General features: G+C 37.4%; 1 protein-coding gene across 1 annotated transcript in view; it reads right to left on the reverse strand.

Moving 5' to 3' along the window:
* Positions 1 to 4,583: 4,583 nt before the first annotated feature.
* The window catches only part of NALF1 (NALCN channel auxiliary factor 1), a 435,928-nt gene continuing 420,833 nt past the window's right edge, over positions 4,584 to 19,678 (reverse strand). The window contains exons 2-3 of the mRNA XM_041422147.1: positions 16,797 to 16,968; positions 4,584 to 4,879 (exon numbers count right to left, since the gene is read on the reverse strand). Coding sequence (XP_041278081.1) covers positions 4,584 to 4,879; positions 16,797 to 16,968 — 468 coding nt within the window. The remainder of the gene's footprint in view (positions 4,880 to 16,796; positions 16,969 to 19,678) is intronic.

The following is a 19,678-nucleotide window of genomic DNA, read 5'->3' on the forward strand; positions in this document are numbered from 1 at the left end:
TAAAAATTACAAAGTCTTTTTTTACCTTACCTATTTAATTTCTTCACAATTACAAAGTTTCTGGTAGTTTGTCCTCCGTGCTTAGTGCCATAGTTAAATTTTGAAACTGCTCCTTCACCAAACTAATATGAGTAGACAATAATAATAAAAAAGGACCATTCACCATTAACATGCTTTTGCCAATCTCTTGTCAAGACTTGGCTAGGGCTGAACCCAGAGATCTTCTGTTTATGCACTATGCCCATGAGCAATTCCTGAGTTAAGATTATGGGATAGCAAATTGAGACATATGTGCTACCATGAATTTTTTGTGGATGCATGCCTTTACCTGTACCAAGGCTCACTGATGTCAGCATGACTCTGAGCCCAGCTGGAAGCCTGCCTGAGCAGGGCTTATGTGGGGCTGTGGTACTGATGGGACATACTGTGAAAGCTGAAGTAAGGACCAGGCACTTTCACAGACCCTTTGCTTAGGTGATTCTTCACATGTATCTTGTATTTTCCTAAAAACTAGGTCTACTCTGCAAAAGAGTTTTGCTTGTGCTTTGAGTAGTCACTCAAGACAGGTTTCACTGTGTAAATTGGTGTGCATGTACTACCTTCAGCTCTCATGGTAGGCAGGTATCTTCTGTGCAGAGAGGCAACGCTTGCAAAAAGGACATTCATTATCATAAATACAGAGAGAGCAGGAGACAATGCTTTGTCCCTCACTCCTTAATAGAAGAATATAACTATATAAGCTGAGAGTCACAAGGTGTATCAGATGACACCTGCTATCTCTGCTGTTTGAAATACACTTCTCATTATTTTATTCTTTCTTCTTTAATCATGCAGAATAAAATTATTTTTATCTCTCAAGAAGAAATATCTTTGTTTTGTTTGTAACTATTGTTCCACAGATTCTTTGGCAGCTGATGGCTTGGTTTCATCATTTATAGAACTAAAACTTCATCCTAACATTTTGTTGGGTTTTTGTCTTAAAATTATGGTGTGCAGAAAGACAGCCTTCGCCTGCTATATTAAAAAAAAAAAAAAAAAAAAAAAGAAAAGAAAAAGAAAAAAGTTACTGTCTCTTTAATGAAAGAAAAGCAACAATAAACTGTATTACTGAATGCAAATGCAATAAGGAATAACATATAGCTCTGGTTATGTTATATGACATTTGGCTTAGCAGTATTAACATATTGCACAAAATCTGCATTTCCCCTATTGTAGAAAGTAACACTATAAAGGACATGGGAAATTAATTTCTTCTATATGATCATAAAATAAACTTTTTTTTCTCTTTTTCTTCTCATCAGTCATTTGCAGGAAGATTTTAGTGTTACTTCTTTGTTAAGCCAGCTCTTTATCATGTATGTATTAGGCATACAGTACAAGGAGAAATGGAACAAGATGGCAGTCATAGCAGTGGCAAGATGCAAATTTATTCTGAAAAAATTAATATGTGCACAATATCAAGCATGCTTAAGTTTGTGCCAGGAAAACTATTATGAATGAAGAATGGATGGGATGGAATTTTGCATCATACATGATTACATGTTGCTTAACTTCATAGAAGAGTCTTTGTCTACTCCTGATGTCCCAGGTACCACCAAGAGAAGCTTCTTACCACACTGCTAGAGTTAAAATGGCAACACTTACCCCAGCAGAATTCAACTGCAACATGACTTTTTGTTTCAGAAATTAAAGAAATAGACCTCAAAAAGATGACAGAGAAAATTCACAGACCATTGAACTGCAGGCACTAACTCCAGGTAAGGAAAAGGGGATGAATTTATTACATCTTGTATTTGTAATTAAAAGTCTGTAATTGTTTTCTGCTTCATTTTCCCCAAGTTTAATTAGGCTACATTATGTATGTGATGTTGTTGTCACGGTTTTTCCTCCTGTCTCTCTCATATTGTATGACACATGACTGAGTGTAGCCAAGCAGTGGAGGAGTCATTTTTCACTGACACCACTTGAAAACATTTTTATAGAAAAATAAAAGATGAAGAATGAAAAAGAGCAGAAAAGAAGAAATAAAATACCTTAAAGATAGATCTCTACATTAGTTCATCATGAAGCAAAAGAGAAATAATAAAAACTCTTCTTCAGGTGCCAATTCAATCGAGATGAACTGGACTAGGTACTGTATTGGTGCAGTGTAAAAATAGATGACAGTGAGTAATGGTGTGAACAAAAAACCATGAGGAACATCACAGGAATGGATGTTGGATGGCCTTTGCACAGCAGAGGTAGATAAAGGTTATAACAAACTGTTTACTGACCATGTACACTTACTAGAATTAAGAGGTCAGTTGAACAAGAGCTCACCTGGTAAGAGCTTTCTCAGTAGTGTGACTTATCAGCTGTTGTACAGTATCAGAGCACTGCCCAGTTATTGCTCCATCACTTTTCAGTAACATTTCTGTCCTTCAAAAGTCTACATTCTACCATTAGTTAAGGCTTTTTCTTTTGCATTTCTACATTTTCCCCCAATTTTGCATCAATTCACTGTAATTAATATATGTGCCTCTAAAAGAAAAGAAAATAAATAAAAAAGCACCATGTTTTATTGAACAAAATATAGCATGTGCAAGGAAGGGAAGGGAGGAATTATAGAAACAAACCAGTGCTGAAGAATTTTGCATTAGCTGGTGCTTTTTGTTGTTGTTGTATTTGCACAGATCATTTTAGGCTCCTCAGTCCAGGTTGTAGCAAAACACTACCAAAACAAATACTCTTGCAAAATATTTGAGCTTCGCAGCTTAACATGTGCATCTTGAACCGCTTAAGCAGCATGGTTATCTTCTTTTTGTTTTTCTCCAGAATTTAACAGACCGTAAATTGTATACAAAAACGCATTATGCACCAGTGATTAAATGTTCTTACAACATTAATATTTATCAAGGGGTATTTCATAGCTAGAAAGTAGGTAACTAGATTTTATTTCCTAAGAGAACATTTTCTATAGTTTTCCTTCATTTCCCAGCTACACAGCAAACATCTCTAAAGTGCACTTCCCAAGTGTAGTTAGAGAATAGGAAGGAATGTAAAGTTTTAAAAACAGCCCTTATTAACTTTTCCTTCCATTGATTCTACTGTAAACTCTAAAAAGCCTTTTTAAAAAGCAAATTCTCATACACTCAGCAGGTGAAATGTTCCCACAAAAAATAAAAGTAAACAAATTCAAAACCACCCCGAACAATGAAAAAACCAGCATATTACAATCTTTTCTCTTGACTACTCATATCCTAGTATATATTTACTGTTTTTATTGCACATTTATGAAAATGGATGTCCTATATATTTAAAAAAAAATATTTTCTTTATCTGTGCTAACACATTCTTGTGCATTCTTAATAAACTAGTTACTTTCAACAACATGTAGGTAATAGAAAAACAATGGAATCAAACCAATGAGATAATTTGTATTGTAGATGTTAAAAGACTTCTAGTGTAATTCAGTTGTGAAAAAAGAATTTTGGAAGTTCTTGGTTCCCATTTGTTATGGAAAGCTGCTGGTTATGTGACAGCAGGAAAACTCAAAACGTGATTCACAATGAATGTCAATCCTTCACCTCCAATATGAAGGCTTCTCAACCATTCAACTTGCTGAGCATAACTGGTTTTACTTAACACATCTAGAAAAGGCTGCTCCTGTTCAACTGACCAGTGAGAAAGGACTGGACTTCTTCAAAACGGGTATTGGAGCAACAGTTTGTTATATATATTTCTTTATACTTTTTAACTGTCCGATCCCACCTTGTAAGGAGAGCACTTGTTTGTTCAGCTAAAAGGAACCCCCTTCATGCTCCATTTGGGTTTGCTCAGTCAACTGTTTTGTGCAACAGTGGCAGAGGCACACTGGAATTGTGTACCCATTCATTGTGATTACACAGACAGAAGCAAATGTATGTTGTCTGTGAAGGTAGATGGGAAAGGGAAAGAAAATGAATGTTTCCCATGGATAAGAGGACAGTAAGGTTTGTTTGGGGCTCTTTTCGTGGTTGTTTTTTAAATTATTATTATTATTTTATCTTTTTTGGTTAAATTTTGTTTTGTTGTTCTTTTTGTGGGTTTTTGTTGGGGTTTTTTGTGGGCTTTTTTGGTTTGTTTGGGTTTTTTCTGTTTTTTTTTTTTTTCTCTTTTTTTCTGTTGCTATGTCATGAAATCATAGCAGTCATTCCTCTAATAGAAACTGACAGGACATAAAAGACAGAACTATCAGATGAACACACACAATGACTAGAAATATATCGACAGAGAAAAGACTTAATTTAGCTTCGAGAAACTGTCCCAAAAATAAAATCCTGTATTAACAAGTGCAAAAAACAAACAAAAAAAGAAAAGAAACTCCAAACATTAAAACACAGTGTATAAAATGGTGTGAGAAAGTTAAGTCACCAAACAGCCTTTTAGTCAATAAAAAGCTGCATTTGTGTGTCCTTGTTGTTTAGGTAGTGGCCCATACTTTTCATTTTACCCAAAATGTCATTCAAGAAGAGCTCTGAGGGTAAAGCACTCAGTCTTTGCTATTTTTGACTGTAGTAATTTGGGCCTGTTGTGTTTCTATCATGTAAGATGAATCCTTTCTTTTATTCCTCATTGGTTGAATTATCTTCCAAAGTCGTTATGCTTCCAAAGCCCAATCCTGTTGAGTTCTGTGCTGCTGAGACTGTAAGTACTGTATGTAAGAGAATTAATACAAGAACACACAGTTTAAGTCTGCTGTTACACAGTCTTGATGCTGATGAAACTGTGAGCGATGTCCTGTGACACATTGTTGAGCCACTTGTTTTTATAGTCCCTTTGGGTTGATGATCTGATAATAGTCCCCATCTGACATCACAGCATTCTGGTTCTGCATTGGTTGGATAGTTTTCATAGAGCCCTGTAGGGTAAACACAAAAGAAAAATAAATACCAGGCACAAGGATTGGCAGAAGTAGTAGCTTGAAGGAACAGCTGACATTTAGTCTAATCTGTTGAATCCATATCTTTGGGTGAGACTGCGGCCCTTAGAAGTCCTGTCATTCTGTGTAATTACAGATGTTGAAGGAATATCCACAATCTGACAGGAAGCAGCATCAAAAGGTCATTCAGCAGAAGCATGACACTGAGCATGATTGTGTAAAGAAGCAACATTAAAAAGCAGTTGATATTTGAATGGTAAGGGTGTTTGAATTCTTCCTTCTTGGGAAGTAACAAACTGTTGCAGTGTGCTTTTATACTTTGTAATACTTTGTAATAGTTCTGATTTTTTATCCCCTTATTCTCCCCAGATGATGTACCCCTTTTTGTACCCCCTTCCTCTACCTGTGTAACCATTCTCCTGTGTTGAGATCATCCCCCAAATCCCCGCCCTGGCTCTCTGTCAGTCACTCAGCATCCCATCCCTTCTATCTAGATCTTTCGGTCAAAGCCGTCGAGTGATTAGCCCGAAGCCAGGGGTCAGCCCCCCAAGGATGATGTTATACGCTATCCCAAATGTCCATCCCCTAAGGCTGCATCCCTGGAGGGTCTTTATTGGTCAGCAAATGTATCTACCCTCGGTTTCCTCCCCCCCTTTAAATGCAACCTTGAGATTCCTTTGTCTCACTCTGAGCACGGGGCACCCCTGAGGAGTGGGGCTCTCTGGGGAGCTCTGAATAAACCTTGGATTGGCCCTCTGTTCAGAGTCGGCCTTTTACCCTCCGCCGATGTCTCCAGCGTCTCTTCTGCTGCAAAGGTGACTAGCCTAGCTGCCCTCAGTACCCTCGGGGCACCAGAGAGTGTCCCCCTGCTGTCGGTCACTTCGGGGCTGCCCCCCCCGCTGTTTGCCAACCCGGGACTGGCCGGGGTTCACTGGGAGGCACCCAGAGAGATGGAGACAACAAACAATGACAAAGTAAGAACTAATCAATCTGGATGTTTTCACAAAATTTGGACTTCAAAATTCTTCTTTCAGAATGTGAGCACATAAACACATGCATTAAATAACAAATAATGATGTACTGATGATATTGGCTGTTTTGATTTTCAAACCTATGTAAATTAAACTGCATCACAGGAACAGCTTGCTAGCTCATTGGAGTTCTTCCAGCTGGATATTGCCTTCAACATATCTCAGAGGTGAAAAAATCTGTCCTTGCACACAATGATTGGATCTCTTGATGTTTCTGATTATAAAGATGGGTAATTTCTGCCTTTGAACTTTACTGAGTTCAAATGATCTGATTATGACTTTTTGAACACTAAGAGGTACTGCATCTTTTTGGAAATTGTCAGTGTTGTCTACATTACTATATAGGAGATTAACATAACCAGAGTGTTCTGTTTGCTTCTCACATACCTTTTCCTTTGATAAATAAAATAAACTAATTTGACTATTTAACTAGTGTTCAAATGCAAGAATGTCTAACATAATGGACAAACACCTTTTCTCCATTTAAACTGATCTTAGATTAAATTCTGCAGTAAATAATATACTCTGTGGTAGAACTAGGTTTTTCTAGGAAAAAAAAATCTATCTGTGATAAAATATTAGGATAGTGATTTTAAAAGCAGCTTTATTTTCTAGAACGAGAATTATATTTTCTCCAAAATATCACAACAATGATATTACTTTCAAAAAGCAATTTAAGTGTAACATTAGGAGGTCCAGGCACTAGATTTCTTGCACTTTGTGAATAACTTGTAAAGAAAAGTAGTACACCTTAAAATATGATAAACCTGAATGCTTTGGTTCCTACTTTCATAAAAAAAAAATTTGTTAGGTATGCTGAGAATGTTAAGATGCCTGGGTTGACATATTTTTACATAGCTGACACAATTATCTGCTATGCTATATCTGAGTCCAAATAAAGTTGCATTTGTTTTTGGATTTAACCAAATTTTTAAAGATACAGGAATGAAAGCAACTTGTTTCTGTAAATGTTCTTTAAATTCAGAGTTTATTCTATGCTAAACCTGACCAATTTTTCCACTTCTGCAGTCAGAAACTTAATGCAGCATTCCAAAGGTTGAAAATAATTTATTCTCACTCTAGATCATAGCTGAAAGGATCACATTTTACTTTAAGAAATTCTATTGCATTTTGGAACTTCTGGACAATTGTTCATTGAAGGTATAATAAAAGAGTCTTCTTTTCTGAGACCCATCTTTTCTGCATAAGTCTATTTTTAAATATTGCAACATAAAGGCAATGCCTCCAAAAGCAAGGAATTATGATTTGTTCTGTGAACTGCAGCAGCTCAAACGATTAGTAGTAATTGAAGAGACACAGAGACTAGTTAATGCTTTGATCCCAATGAGGTTTGTTTACTTTTCAAACTATGTTTTCTGCCTTTCTTGTTGCTGGAAAACCCAGACTTCCTTTGAAATCAAAGCTATGTACATAAGTTGGCAATCAAAAGGTATTTAAATAGTTCATATGCACTTACTGAATTATAAATAAATTGATGACAGCTCTACATTCAAAGATAAATTGAACATGTTCCTTAATGTAAAATTGCATTTCCTCTTTATTTCCATTCAGCAATTGAATTTAGGTTTTGAATTTGGAGTTCCATGTTAAATAAACAATTAACTACAGAGCCTCTATTCATATGACAGTGTAGAAAATTTAGATAAATTCAGTAAAACCTCTTGTACTGCACAAAATACATGTTCTTCACCACATACTTGTTTGTAGCCACAAATATAAGCTTTTGCCCCTTGGATCTAATTAGTCCATCTATTAAGTCAGAGGTTTACAAATGTGTGACTTAACTGGAAATCCAGGTAAGCTGGCTACATCTCCTTGGAAAATCAAGGAGGAAAAACCAGTGCTTTTATCACAATATTCGTAGAATAATAGAATTGGGTTGGAGGAGACCTTAAAGATCTACTTTCAATCTCCCTGCTGTGTGCAGGGACACCTTTCACCAGGTTGCTCAAAGCCCCACCCAACTTGCCCTTGAACACTTCCAGGGATGTGGACTCCACAGCTTCTCTGGGCAATCTGTTTCAGTTCCTCATCACCCTCACAGTAAAGAATTTCTTCCTAAACTTCCTTCCTAATATCTAATCTAAACCTACTCTTTCAGTTTGAAAACATTCCCCCTTGTCCTATCACCACTCACTATTTTAAAAAAAGTCTTTCTCCATCTTTCTTGCAGGCTCACTTCAAGTAGTTGAAAGCCACAATTAGGGCAGCCAAAGCCTTTTCTTTTCCAGAGTGAAAAATCACAATTCTCTTAGTCTTTCTTCATGGGAAAAGCGCTCAGTTCCTTTGATTGTCTTGGTGTCCCTCCTCTGGACTTGTTCCAACAGGTTTGTGTCCTTCCTGTGCTGAGGACCCCATAGCTGGATGCGATGTTCCAGGTGAGGTGTCACAACAGGAAAGCAGAGGGGCAGTGCTGGCCCCTCTACTCTCTCCTTTGCCCGCTGGCCATGCTACTTTTGATGCAGCACAAGACACTTTCTGGGCTTTCTGGGCTGTGAGTGCACATTGATGGATCATGTCCAGCCTCTCATCCCCAGAACTCCCAAATCCTTCAGGACAAGGCTCCTCTTGATCTGCTCATCCCCAGCCAGTTTTTACATCAGGAGTTGCCTCGACCCTAGCACCATGTACTTGATGTTGTTAAACCTCATGGGATTCCCCTGGGGCCACTTGAGCTTGCCTAGGTCCCTCTGAATGGCATCCCATCCTTCAGATGTGTCAACCACTCTACTCATTTTGGTATAATCTGCAAATTTACTAAGGGGGAACCTGTTCTCTTCATTGAGAAAGATATTAAATAACACTTCATTGTAGAAGACCACTCAGTTGATCAGGAAGGACTGGTCCTTGTTGAAGCCATGTTGACTGTCTCAAACCACCTCCCTGCTCTCCATGTGCCTTAGCACAGCTTCTAGCACAGGATCTGTTCCGTTATTTTCCCAGCCACAGAGGTGAGTCTGACAGGTTTGTAATTCCCAGCCTCTTCCTCTATCAACTCTTACCCTTTTTAAAGATGGGTTCAATGTTGCCCTTGTTCCACTCACCTGGGACTTGACTTGATTGCTATGACTTTTTGAATATCATGGAGTGTGGCTTGGCAACTACATCAGCCAATTCCCTTGGGTCCCTGGGGAGGTAACCCATTTGGTCTCATAGACTTGTGTACATCCATGTTCCTCAGGAGATGGTGAACCCGATCTTTACTTAGTGGGAGGGGCTTTGGCTCCAGTCTGCATCCTGCTGTCTGTGCAGTTAAAAGATACAGGAAGAGAGGTTGCCATTGAAGACTGAAGCTAAACTGTTGTTGAGTACCTCAGCCTCCTCTTCATCCATTGTTATCAGTTTTCCAACAATGTTTATAGGGATACACCTTCTTTGGCCTTCCTTTCCTTGTTAATATATGTATAGAAGCCCTTTTTTTTTTTTTTTTCATTCTTTGCATGGCTTTACAAGTTCAGTTCCAGCTTCCTCTTGACCTTCCTTGCCCCATGCCTACACAATCTGATTTCATCTCTATGCTTTTCCAAGGTTACCTGTCCTTGCTTCCACAGCCTGTGCACTTGCTTCTCTCCCTTTTGCTTGACTGGTATTTTTTTTAACTATTAAATACATCAGTATAAGAAATAAAAACAATATCTGTACCCACCAAACTACCAAGGCTTCCCTCTTCCTCTCTTGTCTTTATAGTTCAGTTTGTAGACATCATTATTTTATATTAATTGCATGTTTGGTAACTATATTTCTGAGGCTGACCAGTCAGCTGGCTTGACATGTACTTTGCTTTTCACTTAAAATTCTCAGTTCTGTGTCTTCATTTCCCAGCTTTTCCCAGCACTCAGCTATATTTCATCAGAAGAAATCTTAGTCCATATGGAGGTACTTGGACCTTTATTATAATCAAGGATCTAGAATTTGAAGAGACTTTTTGATTTCTAACCATTCTCCAGACAGATACACTATCATTCACAAAGGTCATGCAAAAGGTCTCTCTTTTCTTTGTAATCAGATAGGATTTTTCCACATGAAGATAACATTTTGGTGATCAGCACAGAAGTTACATCTGTAGGGACTGTGTGTTACTAATGCTGACGCAAGTATTAAGGCTACTGGTTCCACTGAGATTGTTAATGGAGACATGAAGAGAGAAATCCTGTATGTCCTGCCTAGCTGAATCAGACTGAAAGAAAAAGGAGTGACAGCGTGAATACCATATTTGCTTTTTAGAATGTGCCTTGGGGGAAAAGCAGCAAAGCTCAAAAAGTTCTTACACAAAAATTGGAATCACAAAGACTATCGATGCATGCATGGTCTGCTGATCAGCTAGAACACCATCTAACTCAGAGACTGCTGTGGTTTCTGCCTGAGCAGTTGCAGGAAACAGCCTGTAAAAGCACTGGTTGCATTCCTGTGACTCCCAGCACTGTCAGAATGTGTTACACTTGTGGCTGAATTTGGATCTGCAGCAGGTGGTCTAACTTGGCTTCTTGGTTTATTTGTAGAAAAAGAGTTATGGAGCCATAATATTCTACATTATGGGTAACTAGTCTGGTTGATATATGTGTTCTCATTGCTGGATAAGTATTTGGGAAGTCGCAGAAACAAAACAGATCTTATGATATGTTATGCTTTTTCCTCTTTTGCTTTCTGTAGAACCTTAACCTGTGTTCATTTTTCAGATAGATTTCTGATTGTTTTTGAGAGGTATACAAAGCTCTTGTGCTTGAAGAAAAGACCTTGAAACAAGATAAGTGGATGTAGTATACCAGAAGTTTTGAATACTCCATTTTGTTGTGAATTGCAAAGTAAATAGTGTCTGCCAACAGTGATCCATCCAACACTGACATCATTGTATCAGTGAATGCCAGCACTCTGCATGGCATTTCTGTTTCTGAGGAATTATTTCTGAGATTTCAGTATTAACATTTTCCAACTACGGAAGTCAAGAGAACACATTAGATATTATATGACTAGATTTCACTGCTTTCGTACAACTGATCTGGAAGCCAGAACTTTCTGATCTTATCCAGATGGTCTGCTCAATTTCTAAATTGCTGTGTCTGTGACACATTATGATGATTAGACATGTATTTTATACCTTTCACATTATAAAAAATGAAACAAAATTATGTGTAGAAGAATATTGAAGATAAATAAGGCAAATAAGGCAAATTGTTCAGCTCTTTTGAAAAGGCTAACTTCTATTACTCAATTCTAATTGTTGGAGGAGATCTGGGTTGGAGATATGTGTTGTTGTGTTTTAAGATATTTTTATCACTATATGTTGGTTATTATTTCAGATAGTTGACTCATGAACATTTTCCTATGTGTATGTGCCCACATCCAATAAGAATTCATAGTGTTTCTTCATTATATATGTATTTCTTCCCTAAATTATGCATAGGGCTAATTTCCTGCTGCTGGTGTAAATCAGTGTTACCCTCCTAAAACTGAGCTGCTGCAAGTCAGAAAGATGAGTAAATAGCTGACTCTCAAAACTATACAATGAAGATTTTTACCTCTACACTTTTGAGATACAGGAAAACGTGCTTCTAGAAAGCATTAGGTTTTCTCCAGTCCCTCTCCAGTTTTGCTTTTATATGTAGAAATTTTGACCAAAAGTATATACTATTGTGATATGTTAGGAAAGGATTATTCATATCTAAGTACGGCATCAGCATAGAAAGTTTAGGGATATCAATAAATAAATTGTCTGGGTCATTATTATAGAAGAAGAATATTTACAGCTAATAAACCTATTATGATATGGGACCTCATTCATGGGAAAGCCCCAATACTCAAGACTAAAAGAGCACTAGACTCAAAAAGATGAGCTATTTAGTTAACACATTTTGCAGCAAAAACCATGTCAAATTTTCCCTGTAAGCAGATCCATGGCTAGTAATGATTTAAACCATGCTTATCAAACATAAAAGGGATTTGTCCTGCTGTGTTAGCTTAATATTTTGATATTTTAGGACCTATTAAGAGGTGCAGACAGGAGGTAAATGACGCATTATTATAAGATATTTTTAGAGGAAGAATTTGGATCAAATATATGGATTTTTGAATTTGCCAAGAACAACATAAAGGAGATTGAATTCAGAGCAATTTTCTCTTCTTGAATTGTTCTATGAACAATAGATTGTATTCCTTTCTATATATCAGATTTTCTCAAGGAAATTGCTTTTCAAATTTCACTTAAATCAGGGCATCTGTTTTGAAAGAGATAAATTATAGTCAAACCTGTTGGTGAAACCCAGTCACAAATTTGCCCCTTGAGAGGAAGCTGCAGTTTACAGAATTTCTCCTAATACTTTTGCTGAGCTTTGCTAGTCATCAAACATCTTCTACAGATTGATGAGAATTTTCTGTAATAATTCTCACTATGTCTTTAGAAATATCATTGTGTGCTATGAAGCATGACTGACTGTTATTTCCAGTGAATTGTTTACTCTAAAGGAGGTGGAGTTTCCATGGAAGTGTTACTTTGCATGGATCACATAAACATATGTTACTGTTATTTGCCAAAAATTGATTCACACTGTGTTCCAAACAACTGAGAGGTTAATCAGAACACATAAAATTAGGAGTCTAAATTAATATGAACTGAAAGATATTAGTGATTTGAAGCACCTGAATCACCTGTCTACTTACCTCTTCACTCCCTTTACTCTCTCCTTCTGTAGGAGTAAGTACCAGAAGTCTGTCCAACACTTTCTGAAAAGAATCAGAAGTCTGTTCAACACAGGAGAATAGACAAATTTGATTCTCCTCTTGATGGCAGAAGACTTGTTCTGATGGCACTGCTCTTAGGAAGTACCAAATAGTGCCATGCTAATTTTGGAAGAAGTTAATGCGGCATATCTCTGCCTTATTGCTGCTCACTGCATTCTCTTCCTTTCCTTAAAAGAGGAATTCTCCTTCTCCATTAAATGACATGACATCTCTTGTACAGATAGAGTGAATATGTGGCTAGGATTTCTGGCCTGAGACTTGATTCTGGGTGATGGCCCTGTTATGCCACAGGACAAAAAGGGACCATAAGTCATGGTCATTTCAAAGAAAGCCCTTAGGACACAATTAGCCTTTAGGACACAATTAGCCCTAAGTCTGCACTCTAAACTGTTCCAGACTTGGCACGTGGACAACAGTTTCTCCAAACAGTCAGAGCAGGCTGTATTAACAAGTAATATTGGGAACAAGAGATCTGTACAATGAAGCAGCTGGTACTGAGTATCTATCTCATGTCAACCGTAAATGCTTCTGAAGGGATTTTTCTCACTCTAGCTCTAGTCTAATTTTGTAGACCAAATGTGCATTAATGGTTGGCATAGAGTAGTATGGTGCTGTAGCCCATTTAGTTAAAGAAGAGGTGAGTACATTTACAATAGAAAACAATCCTGCTGATATGAACACTGTTTTGTTAGAAGGTGCAGTTAAAAACCTTGATCTGGAACTTTACCTGGGACTATTCACTGTAATTTTCCATGTGTGTGTATGTACACCTGAAAACTATTGTTATCTCCCTCAAATGAGATTCTAGTTTGCATGGGCAGCTGAGCTGTAAAAAGAAACATTCAGTGAAACCACTGGAAACTTTAGTCATATGGATATGAACTATGGAGGTCTAAACTGAAAGCAATCACTCAGTTTTAAAATGGATCTGAAAGCCAGCAGGTTTCAGCACAGCACCTGATGGAAGGATTAACTTTTTTACTTCTATGTCCTGGAAGAAAGCGGGCAAGAAGGGAACATTAAATTCTTTCTACCTAACTGAATATTCCCATAATCAGAACCACACTGTGATTCTGATTGTTTTGATTAATCTCTCAAGTACTTTCTTTTGCACTGCAGTTGTTCCACACCCTCATATGCATTTCTATGAAAGAGTTCTGGTCATACAAAATGAGGGTAGCATGCCTTCTCCCTTTCCTGTTACAGGCTTTATTTGGAGGTGATCAAGTTAGACATTCTCAGGCTGGAATACTTGTTACTTACTATAGGAAGTTTTCAGGAATTTCCAATAACTTGTTATTAATCCATACTATAAATCAAAATTTACTTTATTTTTAATTTAATTGAAAAGATAACAATGACTGCAGTATATATTGAGGAAAAATAGCCAGTTCTATGCTGTTTCCTCAGCAGGACCTTCCAAGGAAGGGTAAAGCCCTTGTTATTATATCCTTTTACAGCCTCCAGGGGTTTTTTTCAGACCTCAACACCACAGAAATCCTGGCCTGAAAGGAAAAAAAAATAAAAATTGTGGGTTCCCTGTTGTCCACCAGTGCTGCCATGCACTCTTCTCCAGCAGATCTCTGTGCTCTGACTTACTGCTGTGGTAGGACAGGATTGAAAGAGGAGGTGGCAGCTCCTAGTGCCAGGGGATCTCCCAGCACTGGGGTATCGAGCTGCACCATCCTCTACATGTCTGCAATTAGAAAATTACAGGTAATATTTTTGTGTTCATCCTGAGCTCTGGGGCTGTGGTCAACACCAAATAAAAGCAGCAATCCCTTGTATACCTTTTCTTGTTACTTAACCTCTAAATAGTAAATAAGAATGCCTTTTTACCTTACTCTTTTATGTTTTTCTAGTGAAGACAGAGATCAATAACTAGAAATTTCAGAAGGTGTATACCAGACAGAAACACAAGAAGTGCAGTAGGAGATGTCCCTCAAGACATGGGTGACCTTCTTTCAGCTGTTTTTTCTTCAAAAGGATTTCAAGTCATCTATCACAAGCTATGCTCAGGTAGAGTGTTTTGTCTGCTGTTGAGCTCACTGTACTTTGCATGAAATAAATCTGTTTTCATTAAGCTGCAGAGAGGTATAATTCTTTATTCCTGCAGCAGATTAAAGTCTAATTTCTCATTGTTTAGTGGCAGGAAGCAGTCTTACAGTGAGCTGCTGCTTAATAAGGGTGAAAATATGTCTGTATTCCAGACAGAATTGCTGTTTGAATTGCTGCCTTATACCTGTCCTCAACATCTTCCCTTGCACACAACCTTCTAGGGTCAGCATACTGACTCCCGTGGGTCTGTGAATACAAACTCTGCCGCTGCTGCGTTTGGGCTTGACGGGACAAAAAGTTCAGCCAAATATTTGTTAGTGGGCAACTGAAATGATATTTAGGTCACCCTGATTTTAAGTGTCTGCAATAAGACCCTGGTCTAACAGCAGCTACAGCAAATAGAGTGCAGCCAGCGATATGAGCAAGTCCTCTCTCAGGTGCAGGTGCCTGCTCAGGGTGAGTTAAATGCTCTCAGCTCTACTGACTACACCAATGACTCTAGGGAGAGCTTAGTCACAGAGTTCATGTGTAGGTACCCACATTAATAATACCTGCAACAAAATGAGTTTAATCCTCACTTAAAGCTGCTTTTTCATCCCAGACTCAGAGATGTCAGCAATCTTTCCAAATCATCTATTTTAGGAAGGAATTTGGATTATGAGTATACGAGGAAAATGAAGAGATGGATATGTATTTCCTAACAGATTTCTGAAATACATGACAAGATGATTTTGTTTGCTGTTGGTTTGGTCTCTTGCCATTGTGTAAGTGTGTGTGTACACAGGCGCATACGTGAATATACATATAGATTGTGTACTTGTTGTAAATAAAATTTTCCTAAGTCTCTCACTTCTACTATACCACCTTAAACTGGAAAACAATGTTCATTTGCTTACTGCATATACATATTGGAAGGCTATTAATTTTTAAAATATGCATTGAAGTGCTAACCACCTTATTGATGATTCAAAATTGTAGCTCAGTTACTTTTTGTTACATTTTCTTTTGCATATGGATAGATATTGCTTGATTGTGTGCAATAGGTTTAATTTTCAAGAAAAAAAATCCAGTAAATTCCTTGCTACCAGAATCACCTTAAATCTAAGCACAGCGTATAAGGTGAAGTTGGCATGATCCTTGTGCATGCATCTAAGATGGTATACTACTTTTATGGATTTTTATAATTGACTTTGCTTTTAGGTAGCTTACCTTAGACAACTTATTTACTATCAAGATTTCCAGTGGAGCCCTAATTTAGAGGTGAAGACAGTTCAATTTCTGATATTTGGATGAGGGTGTCAAATGATCTAAGTGTTGAAACTCTTTTATGAATTTACTGGGAATAAGTTGCCTGAATATTTTCAAGATTCTCAGATGATAGTCTAGGCACCATAAGTATGAAGATAATATTGGTATAAGCTGAAATTTTTTGTGGATGACTCCCATCCATTCCTGAACGAAATATCTGTGGTACCTGAGATATACATTAACAATATCTTTTACAACTAAAAATTATTAGTAAAATGTAACCAGACTCAATAAGAAACAAACAAAAATCAAAAAAAACAAAGTTCTTCACAGGTGAACACCTGATTCTTAAATTTCTTCATTAGTGAAAGATGTTTCCTTAAATATTTTCTGAGAGCTGCTGCACAATTTTGTATGCTGTGCTTCAGATTCTTGATTCATCTGGCATTAGAATACAGGCAAACAAAGGTGAGTATGCTAAAAACTGGAACCACCTTTTCTCTTTTTTTTTTCCAATATTGCATGAGAGGCAAGCTCTGAGTATTGCATGACATGAAGGAAAATAAATCCTCCACCAGATTATTAAGTGTAAAAAATAACCAGAATAAATTTTTTCTAGAAATTTTGTTTTGTAAAGCTGATGACTGGTAGGTTGTATCATAATTGTGCATTACTAGATCTGAACTCAAATCCTAGCACCTCCAAGAAATCTTTCTGATGTGGAATACCTTCGGGCTCTCAGAGTTAAATCCGTGACATTTAGACTTAAGAAAACAAGTGAAATTGGTTTTTCTGTACTATACCTGTACAGATGAAACTTGATAGTCCTCCATAGATGACATCATCATTGTCTGGTAATATAAAGGGACACCTCGTTTGAACCTCCAAACAGTATTGCTTGCAAGGAATTCTGTTGCTGCAGTGAAACTGTGTGACTTCAAAATACTGGGAACAGAGCCAGGCTTTGTAGACAGTCTGGAAAAAAGAGAAGAACCAGAAATATAGATGGATGACAATAGCACTGTCATTATTAGAAGAACATACTGTACTGCACACCTACATTAATGCTGCTTTTGGAAGAAAATTTTGAGAGAATATCACCTGGGTAAAATATGCCCATACCTTTTGACTTCAGAAATGAAAACTCCAGCAAAGTAATTTAAAAGCAACAGTTATTCAGGAATAGGCTTATGCAATTATATTATCTTAGTTTGTAAACAGTTGTGTCTCTTAGCTGTGACTTTTTATTAGACATGTGTATGCATGGAACACAGCCCTGCATGGAACACACAGCCCTGTCCCTGCACCACCATATCTCACCAAGTGAGATCCTAATCTCATTTGAAGCTGGACAAGGACAAATTTATAAAAGTGCCTGCAAGAAAGTGTTGAAGGCTGGGCTCAGGCCAAGTCTGTCTTTATATCATCTAGAGCTAAGCTATCAGGTTGCAATAGATGGTGCTGCTTCCCTTCAAATAAAACCTTATGCAGTCCACAGCATTAAAACAAGCATTAGGAAATCTGAACACCAACAGCTGTAGACTGGGGGATAAGTCTGCTGCAGTGAAAACCTATGTCTACATTTGGGTGCTAAAAGGAACACTTTAAAGATGCTCTCATTGGATACTGCATGGCCGTGGCTGCAGGAGTTGTGATTATTGCAATTATTGTCATAATTTAAACAGACAAGTAAAATGCACATGCTGATTTTAATTTTTGCTACCTTTTGTCTTCCGAACAATGGTGTTTGTAATTAGTATTAAACTCTTTTGGACACAAAAAAGTTTCATGTAAAATTAGGTTGGATGCCAGGCTACAAAGTTGATAAAAAACCTATGTGACTGATTACAGAGAGATTTCCTGGTTCACCATTTTATTTTCCACTTAACTGTTTATCTAGACATTATTTACTGTCTAGATACTTGCTATCTAGGTTGCTCCAAAACCAAAAAAAATTCCTTTTTTGTATTTTTTAATTATCTGAAAATCCTAGTAAGTACCTTTCATTAAACATAGACTTCAAACCAATAAAGTCTGCTCATCATTTCCATTCTTTCCAGGAATGATGTAACAGAAAACTATAGATGAAGTTTTTAAGCCAAGAAAGCTAAAAAACTGACACCTGAAATGATCAATCTAGATGAGAGTTTAGTTTGATCTCAGTATGTTTCATCTCACTGGTTATAATTGTATGAATGTCAATAGCAGCCTAAATTGTGTAATTAATATCAATGTAGTAGCCCCAGAATTACCAAACTTTTATTTTGGATTGTTTGCAACAGTGGCAGATATGTGTTGAGTTGCTAGGTGATAAAATGAAGCCTTTATTACTAATATATGGTTTGTGATGATCTCTTTATAGCAGTTTTTGCCTACTGCGTTCTGTAGAACATGTTTTTTTTTTTCATTAAAAATTCAACTTTAATTGCTTACTAAGGTTTCTTATCCACAGTAAATGAATAATAAGAAGGAAGACCAGGAGATGTCTGTCCCTTTCATTCTTAAATAAACTTTTAATCAGAAAGTGGTTTCCCCACTCCCAATTACATCAACCACCACGTTTCTGATGCTTCAGTTGCTTTGATGACATTTGCAACAAAATCACAGAATATACAGAGTTGGAAAATTCAAAGATCATTGAGTTCAAATCTTGAGTTCAACTCCTGCTCAGCACCATCCCCAAAAGTCACACCATGTGCATTGTCCACACACTTCCTGAACTCTGTCAGGCTGGTGTTGTGACCCTGGGGACCCTGTTCCAGTTCTCAACAATCCTCTGCATGATGAACCTTTCCCTACCTAAACCTCCTTTGACACAGCTTCAGGCCATTCCCATGGATCCTGTCACAGGTCACCACAGAGAAGAGATCAGTGCCTACCCCTCCTCTTCCCCTCACAAGGAAGCTGTGACTGCAGTGAGGTCTCCCCTCAGTCTCCTCCAGGCTGAACAGACCAAGAGACCTCAGCTGCTCCTCATATGGCTTCTCCTCAAGGCCCCTCATCCTCTTTGTTGCCATCCTTTGGAGGGCAATAATATAATCATTTTATATCTTATGTTGTTGTACCCAGAACTGCACTCAGAATTCAAGGTTAGGTGAAATAAAACAATAGTTTTTCTATTTTCAATTAGTAATCTACTCAATTATTTGGAGACAGGGATGCTGGGTCTGGCAACAGTTATACATTCAAATAGGTTCTTTCCTCATCTTAGACCTGTTTAGTATGACATGGTCTCTTCATAAAATAGATCTAATAGAAGCAAGTTCGTTTATGACTCATATTTGAAAGTGTAAGTCAGTTTTTAGGAAGTATATTGAACAGTCCACCATACATGGTAACAAGAAAATGAGCAAAACCGTGTGTCTACTGAAGCAAGACAGAAAATGTTTATTCAGGAGCAGAAGTAAATAATGCAATCGTGGGCTTCTATGAAGATTTTTGTGTATCCAATCTCCGTTCATACACATCATCTTCCTGCTCTGATTCACAAGTCCTCAGCTTTGTCTCAAAATTACTTTTGAAATGTCCAAATTTCTAAAGAGTACATGAGTATACCTGTTCCCAAGATCTGTTTTTTAGATTAATGCCTCCCACTCTGTATCCTTCCTTATTTTCTTTACCCTGCAGCTGATTTAAAGCATGCCTATAATCTATATTGATATTTTTAATATTCTGGTTCCATTTT

This window comes from Onychostruthus taczanowskii, unplaced genomic scaffold, assembly GCF_017590055.1.
Source record: "Onychostruthus taczanowskii isolate IOZ18803 unplaced genomic scaffold, ASM1759005v1 scaffold71, whole genome shotgun sequence".
NCBI lineage: Eukaryota > Metazoa > Chordata > Aves > Passeriformes > Passeridae > Onychostruthus > Onychostruthus taczanowskii.